Source organism: Lepus europaeus, chromosome 11 (assembly GCF_033115175.1).
Source record: "Lepus europaeus isolate LE1 chromosome 11, mLepTim1.pri, whole genome shotgun sequence".
In the NCBI taxonomy this organism is placed as follows: Eukaryota; Metazoa; Chordata; class Mammalia; order Lagomorpha; family Leporidae; genus Lepus; species Lepus europaeus.
In genome coordinates this window covers 39,919,234-39,937,552 of record NC_084837.1, presented here as the reverse complement: position 1 = coordinate 39,937,552, position 18,319 = coordinate 39,919,234, and the positions used below count along the sequence as shown (strand labels likewise).

The window sequence follows — 18,319 nt, the reverse complement described above, 5'->3', positions numbered from 1 at the left end:
TAGTTCTTGGGTCCCTGCACCCACGTGGGAGACCCAGAAGCAGCTTCAGGCTCTTGGCTTTGGCCTTGCCCAGCCCCAGCAGTTATGGACATTTGGGGAGTGAACCAGAGGATGAAGATCTCTCTCTCTCATTTTGTCTCTCCTCCTCTCTCTGTAACTTTGCCTTTCAAATAAATAAAAAATAAACCTCAAAAACAAAAATCTCATTATAGTAAGATGAAATATTTCAGGGCCTAACTTCTTTTGATTTAATTCTGTAACATATACAGCTATGTCAATAAAACAGTTTTCATATAGGCTTGAGTTATAAAATACAAGAAGATTCTTGGCGTGGAAAGGGTATTTGGATCACGAACTCTTAGCTAATGGTGTTCAGCCTTTAATTCATTCAAGTACGGGAATTCTTCTTCAGTCTGAGCCAGAAGCTGCTTCTCTGTAACATTAACTCATATTGTTTCAATTTCAGCCTGAGAGGTATCATCATCTTTAATGTTATATATTTCCCGAATGAGCACTAAAGCACGCTCAGCTTTGTACAGTACTTTCCAAACACGGAAATGGTAACAGTACCACCTTTTTTCACAACAAAAAGAGAAGCTGAAAGATGGCCTACTTGCCCAGGTCATGTTGGTCAGAGAATGCAGGTCTATCTGAACGGCGAACTCTGCCACACAGCCTCTCTGGAGTGCAAAGGCGAAGGCTAGGAACAGCTCTCCCATCACCATCTTATTCATCTCTTCTCCACAGCTCTAGCTATGGTTCTTCATATGGTGTGGTCATCACATCCTTTGCCATCTGGCTGGCTGCTGCTATCTTCTATCTTCTGGACTTCCTTAACAGTCCCTTTTAATATGGCCTTGGGACTCGACAAAGTTTGGCAATCTAGTTCTCTAATGTATTACTTGAGCTCTGCTATCATTTTATAGCTTTCTAGAATTCCAACTGCTATTAATATAGGATTCTTTTTTTCTTTTCTTAAGATTTATTTTATTTATTTGAAAGCCAGAGTTACACAGAGAGAGGAGAGGCAGAGAGAGAGAGAGAGAGAGAGAGAGGTTTTCCATCTGCTGGTTCACTCCCCAGATGGCCACAAGGGCTGGAGCTGTGCTGATCCGAACCCAGGAGCTTCTTCTGGGTCTCCCACATCGGTGCAGGGGCCCAAGGACTTAGGCCATCTTCTACTGCTTTCCCAGGCCATAGCAGAGAGCTAGATTGGAAGAGGAGCACCCGGACTAGAACCGGCACCCAAATGGGATGCCGGCACTTCAGGCCAGGGCTTTAACCTGCTGCGCCACAGTGCCGGCTCCGATATAGGATTCTGATAGAGATGGAAGGGATAGTGGTGGCAGTGGAGGCTCAAATGTCTTAACCATGTGTAAAAATCTAGAAAGCTGGAGCAAGGAAGGATGACAATGGCTGTAAACTCCGACCCATCATTGGAGCTTTCCAGCCAGCTCCCCAGTTACCTATTTCTCTGGGAGTCAATCTGTCAGTTGATGTGAGCACCATCAGTCAAATGAGAGACCCTATGACATTGTATATTAAATCATTTGGTCATCAAGAAAAACCTTCAATAAGTGAAGACTGCATTTCTTTTACCTCAAGGATAATGAGTGAAAAAACAAAGTCTCAACTTTGTATCCCTTATCCTAGACAACAAACTCTAAGTCAACCACATTCAAGGGTAAAAAGAGATTCTTTTTAAAGATCTTATTTATTTGAAAGGCAGTTATAGAGAAAGAGAGGGAGAGAGTCGTCATCTACCCACTGTTTCACTCCCCAAACAGCTATCATGGCCTGGGCTAGGCTAGGCTGAAGCCAGGAGCCAGGAACTTTATCTGGGTCTCCCACATGGGTGCGGGAGCCCAAAGACTTGGGCCATCTTCCACTGCTTTGCCAGGTGCATTAGCAGTGAGCTGTATTGGAAGTGGAGCAGCCTGGGACTCGAACCAGCGTCCATATGGGATACTGGAACTGCACGCAGTGGCTTTACCCACTGGGCCACAGCGCTGGCCCCAAAAAGGATTCTTCACCCTGATTCTAGTTAACAGGATCCAAATATGAGCTTTATGCAGTCAACAAATGGCCAACAATTGTATGCTTACATGTATACATACTATCTATAGTTTTCTAGGAAGCGGTTAAGAGGTGTTCACTGAGTATTTTATGTAAGGCACCATGCTACATGCTCTACGTGCACTCACTTTTAGTCCAGAAACCATTTCTAATGAGTTATTACTATTATTGTTTACATTTTGGGCTCCAGAGTCTGTTACTAATTAATGTGGTAGGCATTGTGGGACAACAGGATTAAGCCACCACTCGGGATGCTCACAGTCCATATTGGAGTGACTAGTCCTACCTTTGCTTCCTGCTAGGCAACAGATGATAGCCTAAGTTCTTGGGTCCCTGCCACCCATATAAGAAACCAGGATGGAATTCCTGGTTCTTGGCTTTGGCCTGTTTCACCCACGGCTGTTTTGGGCATGATGGGAGTGAACAAGTAAATGGAGGATTTCTTTCTCTGTTGCTCTCCCTTTCAAACACTTACACTCAAAACAAAACAAAACAAAATTACACTGAAGACTAGTAAGAGAAAGGTTAAGAATCATTCAGTTAATGGACTGGTATTATGGTGTAGCAGGTAAAGCTGCTGCCTGTGGCAATGGCATCCCATATGGGTACTGGTTTGTGTCCTGGCTGTTCCACCTCCCACCTAGCTCCCTGCTAATGGCCTGAGAAAAAGCAGCAAAAGATGGTCCAAGTGTTTGGGTCCCGCCACCAACTCAGATGAAGCTACTGGCTCCTGGCTTCAGCCTGGCCTATAACTAGTTGTTTTGACCACTTGGGAGAGAACCAGCAATGGAAGATCGAACACTCTCTTTCAAATAATTACAACTTTTTAATAAAAAGATTTATTTATTTATTTGAGGCAGAGTTACAGACAAAAGAGGGAGAGACAAAGAGAGAGAAGTCTTCCACCTGCTGGTTCACTCCCCAAATGGCTGCAACTGCTGGAACTGGGCCCATCTGAAGCCAGGAACTTATTCCAGGTCTCCCACGGGGGCCATTTTCCATTACTTTCTCAGGCCATTAGGAGGGAGCTGGACCCAAAATGGAGCAACCAGGAGTTGAACTGGCACCCCATGGGATGCTGGCACTCTGGGCATAGGCTTAACTTACCATGCCACAGCGCTGGTTCCATATAGTTGTAATTTTGAAAAGTAGAGACAAGCAGCTAACATTCTTTGACGCATCTGTATCTCTGATCATTTCCTTACTATAAATCCTTAGACATGGAAGTGCTTAAACATTTGAAAGGATTCTGCTATCTGCAAGTTTCTTTGCTGAAATATTATACTAATTTACTTTAGCCAAAATGTGTAAAAATGTCTCACCAAATCCTTACAACATTGAACAATATCAGAAAAACAAGCTTAGTTGTCTTAATTTGTATGCATTTAATTACAACTAAGGATGAACATCTTTTAACATGCATAATAGGGGGCAGGTATGGTGGGAAGAATCACTATGTTCCTAAAGTTGTAATTATGAAATCTATGAAGTTTGTATTCCTTAAATAAAAGGTTTCTGGGGGAAAAAAATCATCAAAACTTTTAGAGACATTGTCAAATTCAGTATTTGACAGCCATCATTAAATTCCAATTATTCTTCCACCCCCCCCCCCAAAAATGCATAACAGCTATTTTAGAATGTGTGGTAATGTTGCTTGGAAAAAGATTAGAGAAAAGCGCTAATCAGCTGCCTAAGGACACTAAAGTTTTTCTCAAATTAAATACAAGCAGTAGGTAGGAAGGAAAGAGAGAAAGAAGAGCTTTTCTAAAGGGCAACTTTTTTTTTTTTAACGTATGTATATATGTATTTATTTATTTGAAAGCCAGTTAGAAGGAGAAGCAAAGAGAGAAAGAGAGAGAGAGAGAGAGAGAGAGAGAGAGATCTTCCATCTGGTGGTTCACTCCCCAAATGGCTGCAACAGCCAGGGCTGGGCCAGGCCAAGGCCAGGACACAGAAGCTTCTTCCAGGTCTCCCACATGGGACAGGGACCCAAGGACTTGGACCATCTTCCTTTGCTTTCCCAGGCTCATTATCAGGGAGCTGGATCAGAAATGTGGAGTAGCCAGGACCTGAACTGAAGAAGGACAACATTTTTTTTTTTTTTAAGATTTATTTATTTGAGAGGCAGAGTTAGAGGAGGGTGTAGGAGAACTGGGCCAATTTGAAGCCAGGAGTTTCTTCCAGGTCTCCCATGTGGGTACAGTGGCCCAAGCACTTGGGCTATCTGCTGCAGTTTTCCCAGGCACATTAGCAGGGAGCTGGATTGGAAGTGGAGCAGCTAGGACACGAACTGGTGTCCATATATGGAGCCAGCATTGCAGGCTGGCCACAATATATTTCTTTAACAATTTCCTACTTTGGAGCTGTTGCTGTGGTACAGTGTGTTAAGTCACTGCCTATGATGCCAACATACTATACAAACCCTAGTTTCAGTCCCAGCCACTCTACTTCCAATTCAGCTCCCTGCTAACACACATGAGGAGGCAGCAGCAGATGGCCCAAGTACTTTAGACCAGGATGGAGTTCCTGACTCCTGGCTTCAGCCTGGCACGGCCCTGACCATGGTGGCCGTTTGGGGAATGAACCAGCAGGTGGTAGAGTTCCATTTCTCCTTCTCCCTGTAACTCTGCATTTCAAATAAAATAAACAAATATTAAAAAATCCTACTTAGGGCCGGCGCCGCAGCTCACTAGGCTAATCCTCCGCCTTGCGGCGCCGGCACACCGGGTTCTAGTCCCAGTCGGGGCACCGGTCCTGTCCCGGATGCCCCTCTTCCAGGCCAACTCTCTGCTGTGGCCAGGGAGTGCAGTGGAGGATGGCCCAACTGCTTGGGCCCTGCACCCCATGGGAGACCAGGAGAAGCACCTGGCTCCTGCCATCGGAACAGTGCGGTGCGCCGGTCGCAGCACGCCAACCGCGGCGGCCATTGGAGGGTGAACCAACGGAAAAGGAAGACCTTTCTCTCTGTCTCTCTCTCTCACTGTCCACTCTGCCTGTCCAAAAAAAAAAAAATAAATAAAATAAAATCCTACTTAAAGTTGGCATTTGCTGTAACAGTTAAACTGATTTTTAGGATGTTCTCTGCTGCTAATTCCCGCTTCCTGCTACTATGCACCATGGGAGGTAGCAAATGATGGCTCTAGTAGCTGGGTCATTGTCTTGTATGTGGGAGACCTGGATTGAATTCTGAACTCCTGGCTTTGGTCTGGCCCAGCCCTGGCTCCTACCTGCATCTGGGGAATCATGGAATATATAAAATTAGTTTCACAAGGCAGGCTTGGGACATCCACATCACATATTGGAGCCACAGTCTGTATCCTGGTTGCTCTGTTTCTGATCTAAAATTTCCTGTTAATGTGTTCTGGGAGGCAGTAGATGATGGCTCAAGGGGGCCCCAGACACTCACGTGGGAGACCCAGATAGAGGTCCTGCTCCTGCCTTATGCTTGGCTCAGCCATGGCTGTTGCAGGCACTTGGGGAAAAAAAACAGCAGATTGAAGATCTCTCTCTTTTGTTCTTTTAAGGAGATGAAAAAATGTTACCATTAAAAAATTTTTCCTACTCATATTTAATAATAAATATGGGAAAAGTCACCAAAGCTGACAATCCATGAATCAAACTCCATGTTCTATATATCCACTCAAGTATTAAGACTACCATTTTCCCCCCAAATATGTATTTATTTATTTGAAAGGCAGAGTTACAGAGCGAGGAGAGACAGAGAAGAGATCTTCTATCTGCTGGCTCACTCCCCAAATGGCTCCAATGGTCAGGGCTGGGTCAGGCCGAAGCCAGAAGCCTAGACCTACATTCAGGTCTCTCATATGAGTGCAGCGGCCCAAGGACTTGGGCCATCTTCCAATGCTTTCCCAGGTGCATTAGCAGAGAGCTGGATGGGAAGTGGAGCAGCCAGGACTTCAATGGGTACCCAAGTGGGACGTAAGCATGGCAGGCTACAGTTTAATCCCTTGTGCCACAATGTTGGTGCCACCATTTGTTTTGAATCCTATTTCCTCTTCACACAGTTTGGGAACCCCACAGTCAATGAGCACCTCACTTTTAGACTATCATTATTAATTCAGTATTAGATGGGACTGGCGCTATGGTATAGTAGGCTAAGCCACCAGCTGCAGAACCAGCATCCCATATGAGCACATGTTCATGTCCTGGCTGCTCCTTTTCTGATCCAGCTCTCTGCTATGGCCAGGGAATGCAGAAGAAGACGGCCCAAGTGCTTGGGCTCCTGTGCTCATGTGAGACCTCGAAGAAGCTCCTGGCTTCAGATTGGCCCAGTTCCGGCCATTGCAACCATTTGGGGAGTGAACTACCAGATGGAAGATATCTGTCTCTTCAACTCTCTTCTCTGTAACTTACTTTTCAAATAAATGAATAAATCTTAAAAAAATAATTCAGTACTAGTTCCATGATATAAATTTCACCCCACTATAAAAGACCTTATATACACTTTTTAAATTTATCTTGTTTAAGCCTCACCTGCTGATCATGGCACCCTTGTTTACAATGTTTGGATGGGTTTTCTGTTTTTCAGTGTGTCAAGTCTCATTCTAGACTTTTAAGGATATCCTATCACCAGTCTAACTATCCTGGTTTTTTTTTTTTAAATTTCTTAAACTTTTAATTATTTGAGAGACAGAGAGAGGGTGGTTCCATCTACTGTTGCTTCACTTATCAAATGCTTACAACAGCCAGGACTAGGCCCAGGGTTAAATCTGGGAGCTGGGAACTCAATCCAGGTCTTCCATGTGAGCGGCGGGAAACCAATTATTTGAGTTCTCACCACTTTTCCCCAGGGTCTACATTGGCAGGAAGCTGGAGTCAGGAGCTAGAGCTAGGTACCAAACCTAGGCACTCTGATGTGGTACCCCTCTTAACACTTGCCCCTCTTTCTCTCTTTCTCTTTAAGATTTATTTATTTACTTGAAAGAGTTACAAAGAGAGAGGAAGAGAATGAGGTCTTCCATCCACTGGGTCACCCCCCAAATGAACACAACGGCTGGAGCTGGGCCAGTCCAAAGCCAGGAGCTTCCTCCGGGTCTTCCATGTGGGTGCAGTGGTAAAAAGCCTTGGGCCACCTTCTGCTGTTTTCCCAGGTGCATTAGCAAGGAGCTGGATTGGATGTGGAGCAGCTGGGACTTGAACCAGCACCTATATGGGAGGCCGGAGCCACAGGCACACCATAGCTCCAGCCCTCTTTATAAAATTGTATTTTTAAATGACAAAAAATAATTGAATGTATAAATATGCACATATATATGTGTGTGTGTGTATGTATATATATAGATAGATAGATGTATATATATATATATATTATATATATGTTTCAACACAAACATACATTGTAGAATGATCAAATCAGGCTAATTCACATAACCATTACCTCACATACTTATTTTTGTGGTGAGAACATTTAAAATCCATTCTTCCACATAACACATTCTTATTAACCATAGTCACCAGGCTGTACCGTGCATCACCAGAACTTACTCCTCTTGCATCCTTCACTAATGTCTCCCTTCCCCAACACCTTCCCTTCTCCTGTCTACTTGTGCCCTTCCTCTACCCTCTGGAAACCACAATTCTAATCTCTGCTCGTATGATCTGTTCATTCTTAGATTGCACAGATGGAGTAAGACCACGTAGTAACTGTCTTTCTGTGCCTGGCATATTTCACTATGTATAATATCGTCTAGATTCATCCATGTTGCCAAAAATGACAGAATTTCCTTCTTAAGGCTGAAAAGTATTCCACCATATATACAACTATATATCATTTTTTAAAAATTCACTCACCAGGGACTGGCGCTGTGGCGTAGCAGGTAAAGCTGCCGCTTGCAGTGCCAGCATCCCATATAAATAAATAAATAAAAATACTCTGGGAGCTGGCATTGCGGCATAGTTGGAAAAGCTGCTGCCTGCAACGCTGGCATCCCATAGGGACACTCGTTTGTGTCCCAGCCACTCCACTTCTGATCCAGCTCCTTGCTAATGGTCTGGGAAAAGCAACAGAACAAGTGCCTGGCCCCTGGCCACCCACATGGGAGACCTGGAAGAAACTCCTGGCTTCAGCCTGGCCATTGTGGTCATCTGGGAAATGAACCAGCATATGGATGATCTCTGTCTCTCCATCTCTAACGCCTTCACATAAATAAATAAATAAATACATACAATTTTTAAAAACACTCTGTATATAAATAATTTCAATGATTTATATAGTACTTGGTATTATAAGTAATGTAGAGATGATTTCAAGTATATGGGAGTTGTAGGTTAAGAGCAAATACTGGGGCTGGTGCTTCGGCGCAGTGGGTTAAAGCCCTGGTGGGCGGCATCGGCGTCGGGTATGGGCACTGGTTCAAGTCCTGGCTGCTGTATTTCTGATCCAGCTCCCTGTTAATGCATCTGGGAGAGCAGTAGAAGATGGCCCAAGTGCTTGGGCCCTTGTGTCCAAGTGGGAGACCCAGAAGAAGCCCTTCGCTCCTGAAAGGCTCAGTTACAATTGTTGCAGACATTTGGGGAGTGAAACAATGGATGGAAGACCTTTCTTTCTTTCTCTCTTTATAACTCTTTCAAATAAATAAAATAAATCTTAAAAAATTTAGGATAATTAAAATAACACAGGATATTTTCTCTGACCATAACGGAGTCAAGTTAAAAATTGATGGCACAAAGACAAAAGGCAAATCTCCAATACACAGAAATTAAACACACTTCTAAATAAGAGAAAGTTTTTAATAATTAAAAAAAAAAACATAGAACAGAATGAAAATTAAAATTGAAAATCGAAATTCGTGGGATTCAGTTACTTCACAGCTAACAGAAAATTATAACACCAAAGGTTGGGGGCCAGCGCTGCAGCACAGCGGGTTAATGACCTGGCCTGAAGCGCCAGCATCCCATATGGGCACCAGCTGCTCCACTTCCGATCCAGCTCTCTCTATGGCCTGGAAAAGCAGAAGATAGTCTAAGTCCTTGGGCCCCTGCACCCGCGTGGGAGACCAGGAAGAAGCTCCTGGCTACCAGCTTTGGATCAGTGCAGCTCTGGCTGTTGTGGCCAATTAGGGAGTGAACCACTGGATAGAAGACCTCTCTCTCTCTCTCCCTGCCGCTCCTTTCTCTGTGTAACTCTCACTTTCAAATAAAAACAAAAACAAACACTAAAGGTTTACATTAGCAAGAGGAAAGGTTTTAAATCAATAATCAAATATCTCACCCCAAGAAAGCAAAAAAAAAAAAAAAAAAAAAAAAAGCAAGAAGAAAAATAAAAATAATCAGAAATTAATAGAACAAACATTTGGTTCTGAAAAAGACCTACAAAACCAATAACTTCTACTAAGGTATACAAACATAAAAAGAGAAAGAGCTCCGATTATCAATATTTGGAATGAAAGAGGAGATATACATAGAGATCCTACACTGTAAAAGAAAAATCAGGCAATGTTACAAATAACTGAAGCTCACAAATTCAACAACTTAGAAGCACAGACCAATTCTTTTTTGTTTTTTTGTTTTTGTTTGTTTGTTTTTTAATTTTTGACAGGCAGAGTGGCCAGTGAGAGAGATAGACAGAGAGAAAGGTCTTCCTTTTGCCGTTGGTTCACCCTCCAATGGCTGCTGCGGCCGGCACATCGTGCTGATCTGAAGCCAGGAGCCAGGTGCTTCTCCTGGTCTCCCATGCGGGTGCAGGGCCCAAGCACTTGGGCCATCCTCCACTGCACTCCCGGGCCACAGCAGAGAGCTGGCCTGGAAGAGGGACAACCCGGACAGAATCCGGTGCCCCAACCGGGACTAGAACCTGGTGTGCCGGCGCCACAAGGCAGAGAATTAGCCTGTTGAGCCACGGCGCCGGCCAATTCTTAAAGAATAACAAACTTACAAAACTCACAGAGATGAAACAGATAACCAGAACAGTCCTATAGCCCAAAAAGAAACTGAATTTGCAATTAAAATATTTAAAAAAGAAATCTAAGCCAAAATGATTCACCAAGGAATTCTATCAAACATTTGGAAAGGAATTAACACCAGACTTATATAATAGATTGCAGAAAATAGAACATATCTCAATTGATTTTTTAAAGATTTATTTATTTATTTGAAAGTCAGAGTCACACAGAGAGAGGCAAGGCAGAGAGAGAGAGAGAGAGAGAGAGATAAGTCTTCCATCTGATGGGTCATTCCCCTAATGGCTGAAATGGCCAGAGTTGAGTCAATCTGAAGCCAGGAGCTTCTTCCGGGTCTCCCAAGCAGGTGCAGAGGCCCAAGGACTTGACCATCTTCTTCTGCTTTCCCAGGAAATAGCAGAGAGCTGGATCAGAAGAGGAACAGCCAGGACTAGAACTGGCGCCCATATGGGATGCTGGCGCTTCAGGCCAGAGTAGTAACCGGCTGCGCCACAGCACCGGCCCACCTAATTGATTTTTATGAGGTTATTACCATGATACCAAAACTACACTAAGTAAAAAACTACAAACCATTATCTCTCCTGAAGTTAGATGGAAAAATTCCACAACAAAATATTAAGCAAATTGAATAAAGCACTATACTATACTCCACAGCCAAACAGGAATTTTTCCAGAAATAAGGCTGGTTCAATACAGTACCCAACAATCAATGTAATCTACCACATAAGCCAAACTAAAGATGAAAAAAACATGATGCTATTAATTGATGCAGAAAAAGCATTCGCCAAAATCTAACATCAGTCCACAATGGAATTGTTCAGCAAACTAAGGATAGAAGGGAATTCTTCAAACTAAATCATCTACAAAAAAACCTACAACTAACACTAAATGGTGAAAGACTGAACGCTTTCCCTACTCTTATTCAACACATTGAAGGAAGTACTATCAAGCATATCAAGAAGGAAAAAATAAAAGGCATACAGTTTGGAAAAAAAAGAGAAACAAAATCATGTCTGTGTATAGATGGTGTGATTATCCATTCAGAAAATTCCTTAAAAAAAAAAAAAAGATTTATTTGTTTGAAGGGCAGAAAGGGATCTTCCATCCACTGGTTCACTTCCCAAATGGCTGAAATGGCTAGGGCTGGGCCAGGCCAAAGCCAGGAGCTTTATCTGGGTCTCCTGTGTGGGTACGGGGCAAACACTTAGGCCATCTTCCAGTACTTTCCCTGACCATTAGCAGGGAGCTGGATAGGAAGTAGAGCAGCCAGAACATGAAACGGGGCCCATCAGGAATGCTGACATTGCATGCAGTGGCTTTACCCGCTATACCATAGTGCCAGTCTCCCCTTTAGAAAATTCTAAGAAACCTACAGAAACATTTCTAGAACTAAAGAGTTCAACAAGGTCACAGACTACAAAATCAACAGGCAATAATAAATCACACTTTTCTAAGGGGAAATGAAATTAGTAACAAAAACCATTTCCAAAGAACATGAAATATTTAGGTATTAACACGTGTAGGATCTGTAGGATAAAAATCACAAAATCCTGATGAAAGAAATCAAGCAAAATCTAATTAATTAGAAACCATGTTCATGAATTGGAAGACAGAACATTCCAAAGATATTAATTCTTCCAAATTTTATTTATAGCTTCAATGTAATTTTTTAAAAAAAAGATTATTTATTTGAAAGACAGGTAAAGAGAGGAATCTTCCATCTGCTGGTTCACTCCCCAGATGGCCACAATGGGTGGGGTTGGGCCAGGCTGAAGCCAGGAGCTTCTTCGGGGTCTGCCATGTGGGTGCAGAGGCCTAAGCATTTGGGCCATCCTCTGCTCCTTTCCAAGGCTCATTAGCAGGGAGTCGGATTGGAAGCGGAGCAACCGGGATTCCAACCAGCGCACATATAGGATGCTGGCACTGCAGGCAGCGGCTTAACCCTCTATGCCACAGCAATGGCCCCTGAGGTAATTTTTTTTTTAAGATCTATTTATTTATTTGAAAGGCAGAGTTAGATAGAGGTAGAGATAGGTAGAGAGAGAGAGAGAGGTCTTCCATCCGCTGGTTCACTTCCCAGATGGCGCAACAGCTGGAGCTATGCCGATCTGAAGCCAGGAGCCAGGAGCTTCCGCCAGGTCTCCAACACAGGTGCAGGGGCCCAAGGCCTTGGGACACCTTCTACTGCTTTCCTAGGCCACAGCAGAGCTGGATTGGAAGTGGAGCAGCTGGGACTCGAACTGGTGCCACACTGCTGGCCCCTATTAGATGTTTGATTTAAAAAACTATCTCTTGAGGCTGGCACTGTGGCGTAGCGGGTAAAGCTGCAGCCTGCAGTGCTGGCATCCCATATGGGCGCCGGTTCTAGGCCTGGCTGCTTGCTTCTGATCCAGCTCTCTGCTGTGGCCTGGGAAAGCAGTAGAAGATGGCCTAAGTCTTTGGGCCACTGTACCCATGTGGGAGACTAGGAAGAAGCTCCGGGCTCTTGGCTTTGGATCAGCTCAGCTCTGGCCATTGCAGCCAATTAAGTGCTGAACCAATGGATGGAAAACTTCTCTCTCTGCCTCTCCTTCTCTCTGTGTAACTCTGACTTTCAAATAATAAATAAATCTTTTAAAAAAATCTAATAAAGCTTTTTGTTTACATAGTAAATTTATCCTAAAATATATATAAAAAGGCAAAGACTCTAGAATCAATCAATCAATTTTGGAAAAAGAGTAACATGTAAGGAATCAATCTCTCTGAGATGTTAAGATTATTAAACAGAAATTAAGATGGTGTGATAATGGTACAAGGAGAGATACACAGATCAGTGGAAGAAAACAGAGGACCCAGAACAAGAGTCACATAAAAACACCCAATTGATCTATTAGTTATTGTATTTTAAAGATTTATTTTTTATTTTGAAAAAGAGAGAGAGATAGAGATCTACCACATGATGGTTCACTCCCCAGATGGCCAAAATGGCCAGAGCTGGGTCAGGACTAAGCCAGGAGCCAAGAGCTTCTTCCTGGTCTCCCATGTGAGTAGCAGGGGCCCAGCTACTTGGGCCATACTCCACTGTCTTCCCAGGCCACTAGCAGGGAGCTGGATTGGAAGTGGAGTATCTGGGACACAAACTGTCACCTTACGGGATGTTGGTGCTGCAAGAGGTGGCTTTACCTGCTATGCCACGGTGCTGGTTCTCCCAAACCGAACCTTTAAAAACCTTTAAAAAAAAAAAAAAAAAAGAAAAGATGCATTGGCCGGCGCCGTGGCTCAACAGGCTAATCCTCCGCCTAGCGGCGCCAGCATACCAGATTCTAGTCCCGGTCAGGGCGCCGGATTCTGTCCCGGTTGCCCCTCTTCCAGGACAGCTCTCTGCTGTGGCCCGGGAGTGCAGTGGAGGTTGGCCCAAGTGCTTGGGCCCTGCACCCCATGGGAGACCAGGAGAAGCACCTGGCTCCTGCCATCGGATCAGTGCACTGCGCCGGCCGCAGCGCGCCAGCCGTGGCGGCCATTGGAGGGTCAACCAACGGCAAAGGAAGACCTTTCTCTTTGTCTCTCTCTTTCCCACTGTCCACTCTGCCTGTCAAAAAAAAAAAAAAAAAGTTAAAATAAAAAAATTAAAAAAAAAAAAAGATGTACTTATTTGAAAGGCAGAGCAACAGAGGCAAGGGAGAAACAGAAACATACCGTTCATCTGCTGGTTTACTCCCAAATGACGAAGGGGAGACTCCATTGTGGTCTCCCACATGTGTGGCATAGGCCAAAGTACTTGGGCCATCATCTGCTGCCTTCCTGGGAGTGCTGAATTCTGGATCAGCACTGAGAACTGGCACTCTGATGTGTGATGGTGCTGTTGCAGGTGACAGCTTAACCCACAGCTCCATAATCCCAGCCCTGCCCAAACTGATTTTTGATAAAGGTACAAAAGAAATTCAATGGAGAAAAGATAGTTTTTCAACAGTAAATGAAGCAAAAGGTCACTGACAGTAGAATAAAATGAACTCTGACTTAAACTACACAGCTCATTGAAAAACAATTCAAAGAGACTAAAGAACTGAAGGTTAAAACACAAACCACAATCTTTTGGGGGAAAAAAACAAAGAGGAAAAACCTCGGGCATCTAGGGCTAAACAGAGTTCTTAGGCTTTACATAAAAACGATCATGAAAATAGGTAAGCTAGATAACATCAAAAATAAAATCTTTTGTTCTACAAACTCTGTGTTAAGAAGACAACAAATTATAGACTGAGAGAAAATACTTGCAAACCTTAAATCTGACAAAAGGTCTCATATCTAGGACCTAAAAAGAATCCTCAAAACTCAACAATATGTGGTGGGTGTTGTGGCATAGCAGATTAAACTGACACTTGGGACGCTCGCATCCCATACTGGAGTGCTGGTTCACATTCCAGCTGCTCTGCTTCCAATCCAGCTCCCTGGTAATGGGCCTGGGAAGCAGCCAACGATGGCCCAAGTGCTTTAGTTCCTGCCATGCATGTGGAACACCTGGATGGAGTTTGTGGCTCCTGGTCCAGTCCTGCCTTTTGCAGTTATTTGGTGAGTACATGGAAGATCTCTATCTCTCTGCTTTTCAAGATTTTTTTATTTATTTCAAAATATCTAAAAAAGTTTGAAAAAATTATTTGAGAGAAAGAGAGAGAGAGAGAAATATCTTCCATCTGCTGGCTCACTCCCCAAATGGCCAAAGCGACCAGGGCTGGGCCAGGCAGAAGCCAGGAGCTAATAGCTTCTTTCAGGTCTCCCCTGTGAGTGCAGGTAACCAAGGACTTGGACCCTTTCTCTGCTTTTCAAACAAGTAAGTTTTTAAAAAGATTCAACAATGGGGCAGGTGCTGTGGTGCAGTGGGTAAAGCTGCTGCCTGCTGCGCCAGCATCCCATATGGATGCCAGTTCCGAGTCCCAGCTACTCCACTTCTGATCAAGCCCGCTGTCAATGCTCCTGGAAAAGCAGTGGAAGGTGGCCCAAGAGCTTGGAACCCTGGCACCCAGGTGGGAGACACGGATAAAGCTCCTGGTTTCAGCTTGACTCAGTTCCAGCAACTGCAGTCATTTGGGAAGTGATGGAAAATCTCTCTCTTTCTCTGTAACTGCCTTTCAGATAAGTAAATAAATCTTTAAAAAAAAAAAAGATAATGGAAATTGGCACCATTTTATAAACAACTGGGATATGATAGGTGAGACAGGCAATAAAGGAACTTTTTTTTTATATAGATTTATTTATTTAGTTGAAAGGCAAGAGTTACACAGAGAGAGAAGGAGAGGCAGAAAGAAAGAAGTCTTCCATCTACTGGTTTACTCCCCAGTTGCCCATGATGGCTGGATCAGCACTGATCCGAAGTCAAGAGCTTCTTCTAGGTCTTCCCACACAAGTGCAGGGGCCCAAGGACTTGGGCCATCTTCCACTGCTTTCCCAGGCCATAGCAGAGAGCTGGATTGGAAGAGGAGCAGCCAGGACTTGAACCGGTGCCCATATGAGATGCCAGCACTGCAGGCTGTGGGCTTTACTGCCACACCACATCTCGTCCCCAAAAAAGGAACTTTTAAAAAAGATATCACTTTACTGACGGATTTAGAAAATTAGAATTGTAAAGGGAGAGAATTATGCCCCTAGGTTTTCTCACAATCCCCCAGCTTCCCGGAGAGGTAGTAAAAAACAGCATATACCTTTTTCTTTCTCATATTACACATTTCCTGGAAAAAAAAAAAAAAAAAAAAGGCCTTGTTGATAATGGAGATCATAAGTGGAGGTGGGGTAAGAAGAGAAATAGAAAGTTGCTTATCTTGGGGGCCGGTGTTGCGGTATAGCAGGTTAAGCCTCCATCTGCAAGGCTGGCATCCCATATGGACACTCCACTTCCAATGCAGCTCCCTGGTAATGTGCTTGGAAAAGCAGCAGAGGATGGCCCAACTCCTCGGGCCCCTACACACATATGGGACACATGGATGAAGCTCTTGGCTCCTCGCTTCAGCCTGGCCCAGCTCTGGCCATTGTGGCCATTTGGGGAGTGAACCAGTGGGTGGAAGATCTCTCTCTCTCTCCCCCCTTTCTCTCTCTCTTTCTCTCCTCCACTCTCTGTGACTCTTTCAAAAAAGTAAAATATAAAAATAAAAAAGTTGCTTATCTCCAGAATTCCTTTTATCTTTAGCCCCCTGCACCAACAGCTCCTGACTCCTCACACAGGGTCAGAGGTCAGAGGGGTATGTAACACTGTTGGAGGAGGGTGGGTGTCTTGGTTTGCCTTAGGAAAGCGTAGCATAGGGCTATGCTCGGGAAGTGGAAGGAAAGGGAAAGGTCTTTTGTGGCAATGAGGCCAAAGGATGGATGGCGAAAAGAGCTACAGACACAGACACCGTGCCACGCACTGCTGAGCATACCTGGAAGGTTCCAGATTAGGGCCATAGCATCAGGTTACTCATTATAGCTGTCTTCCACAGCCTTACAGATCACGTGCACTTCCTTCTGCCCGGCTGGCACAGGGGCTTGTAGCCGTCATAGATGCCAGGTCCAAGCCTTCCTGGGGCACTGTTCCTCTCCATCGGGCTCAGCTGCCTGCCAGGTTAGGCCCCCATCCAGAGACACATCCTGTCAGATCACAGCCCTGCCATGGCCACTCCACCCAGAGCTGGCAGTTACTTCTCCTGACTGCACAGTCTCCTCAGCCTAGGGCTCTGTGCCCGAGTCCACGGATGGAGAGAAGCCTTTCTAATCCCACTGCTGCCAAAGGCTCTAACTTTCCTCTGGCTCCACACTCGCTCTGCCCAGCCATTTGACATGGCGGACACCCACCACACAAGAAACCACCACCTGTTCAGGGAAGCCAGGTCAGAGGCAGGGGCTGCCTATTCATCTCATGTGCCAACAGGACCTCAGCTTCAGGGTCCATGGCCCCGGCCAGAGGGACAGATGCTCCACACACAGTCCCAGTGGGATCTGCAATAAAGGATTCAAATGAAACGATAGGATACTCAGCATACTTTGAAAATTCCTATCTTGACATAATTTTGTATGTATAAAGACAAAGCTACATAAATAGTTTTTCTATTAAAGTATTTTTCCCAGGTAAGCCTCACTATCACATGCCCAGGTTAATTTTAGCTTGCCATATTTATCTAAAACGCCCCCCAAATGTGTATTATAATACCTAAACCCGCTGATGGGCTCTGACTTAACTGAGTTTCAAGAAGATGTAAAGGCTGCAAACCTAGGATGAGGAGTCATTTCACACGATGATTCTGGATGGAAATAACCACGGAGACGCAGGTTTGCTGGTGGAAAGGCATCACATGGTTGGGCACAGTTACCAAGCACAGCCTATCCTAGAGGGCTTTCACCAGGCTTCGCTTTTTAGTACTACCCTTCCTTGATTCTAACCTGTGCTTTTTATTTCTATTACTAGTCATGTTAACGATTTATAACCAGTCATCTCCCTTCTCTCCTCCCAATCGAAAGCTGCTATTAAATAGTCCATTTCGTAACTGGGAAAATAAATGCACTAATAGCAACTGGAGAGACTGTACCTCCAGGGTCATAGCTTCCTGCTCCTCAGCACAAAGCCTCTCTTGCATGGTGCTTTTTCGGGTAGTATCCCAGAGTTCTCCAAAGTCTCTGGGCGTAATGAAGAGAAACGGGGCTAGGCACTCGGGAGCCTGTTAGGGGCTTGTCCGAAGTCAACGAACTCACAAACCACGCAGAACCGGATCTTCCTGCCCCCAACCACAAGCGGCACTGAGAGCGGCTCACGGTCTGAGGTGTGCCCCGCCAGACCTACCCCTTGGGAAGAGCAGACAGCGGCACAGCGACCCCGTGAACGGCTTCTGGCCTCACACCGTCTAAGTCCCCAAGCTCTGCTCCCACATTTCCTTGCCCCAACCACCCGCCTCTGACTGTGGTCGCTTACGGGTGGTTCGCATCCACTGGAGAAGCGCGGGGAGGTCAGCGGGAGCCACAGTACCGAGGAGCTGGAGTACAGCTCGCCGAGCTGTGGCAAATTCCATGTTGCAGCAAGTGTAGCAGGAGCTGAGTAGTACTGCGCACGCGCAGGCAGAGCCGGCCCGACCCCAGGCTCCACCCCCCGAGGAATCCACCTGTCGCGGCGGCGAAGGCCCTAAGCCCCGCCCCTTGGCGAACTTCTCACGTGCGTCTCTCTACGAGCCAGTTAGCTGGTAGCGCTCAGAGTAGTCACTTTTTCTTAAGGTGGCTCCACGAGGCCTGCATCCCTAAAGAGCCTCCTGTTTCGCCGAACTCTGTCGACGCAGCTATTCAGCGGTGGAAAGCTAAGGCCAAAAGCCCGTTGAAGCGACAAACACCTCCCCCAG

The 18,319-nt window shown here is 45.0% G+C and overlaps 1 protein-coding gene across 2 annotated transcripts in view; it reads right to left on the bottom strand.

The window, feature by feature from the left end:
* LOC133769905 (uncharacterized) overlaps positions 1–18,305 on the bottom strand; it is a 45,709-nt gene extending 27,404 nt beyond the window's left edge. Inside the window, exon 1 of one of the 2 annotated variants that reach the window (XM_062205275.1) lies at positions 17,902–18,305. In XM_062205275.1, coding sequence (XP_062061259.1) covers positions 17,902–17,998 — 97 coding nt within the window. In that variant the 5' untranslated portion in view covers positions 17,999–18,305. The remainder of the gene's footprint in view (positions 1–17,901) is intronic. The other variant, XM_062205274.1, reaches the window with a different exon arrangement.
* Positions 18,306–18,319: the final 14 nt, after the last annotated feature.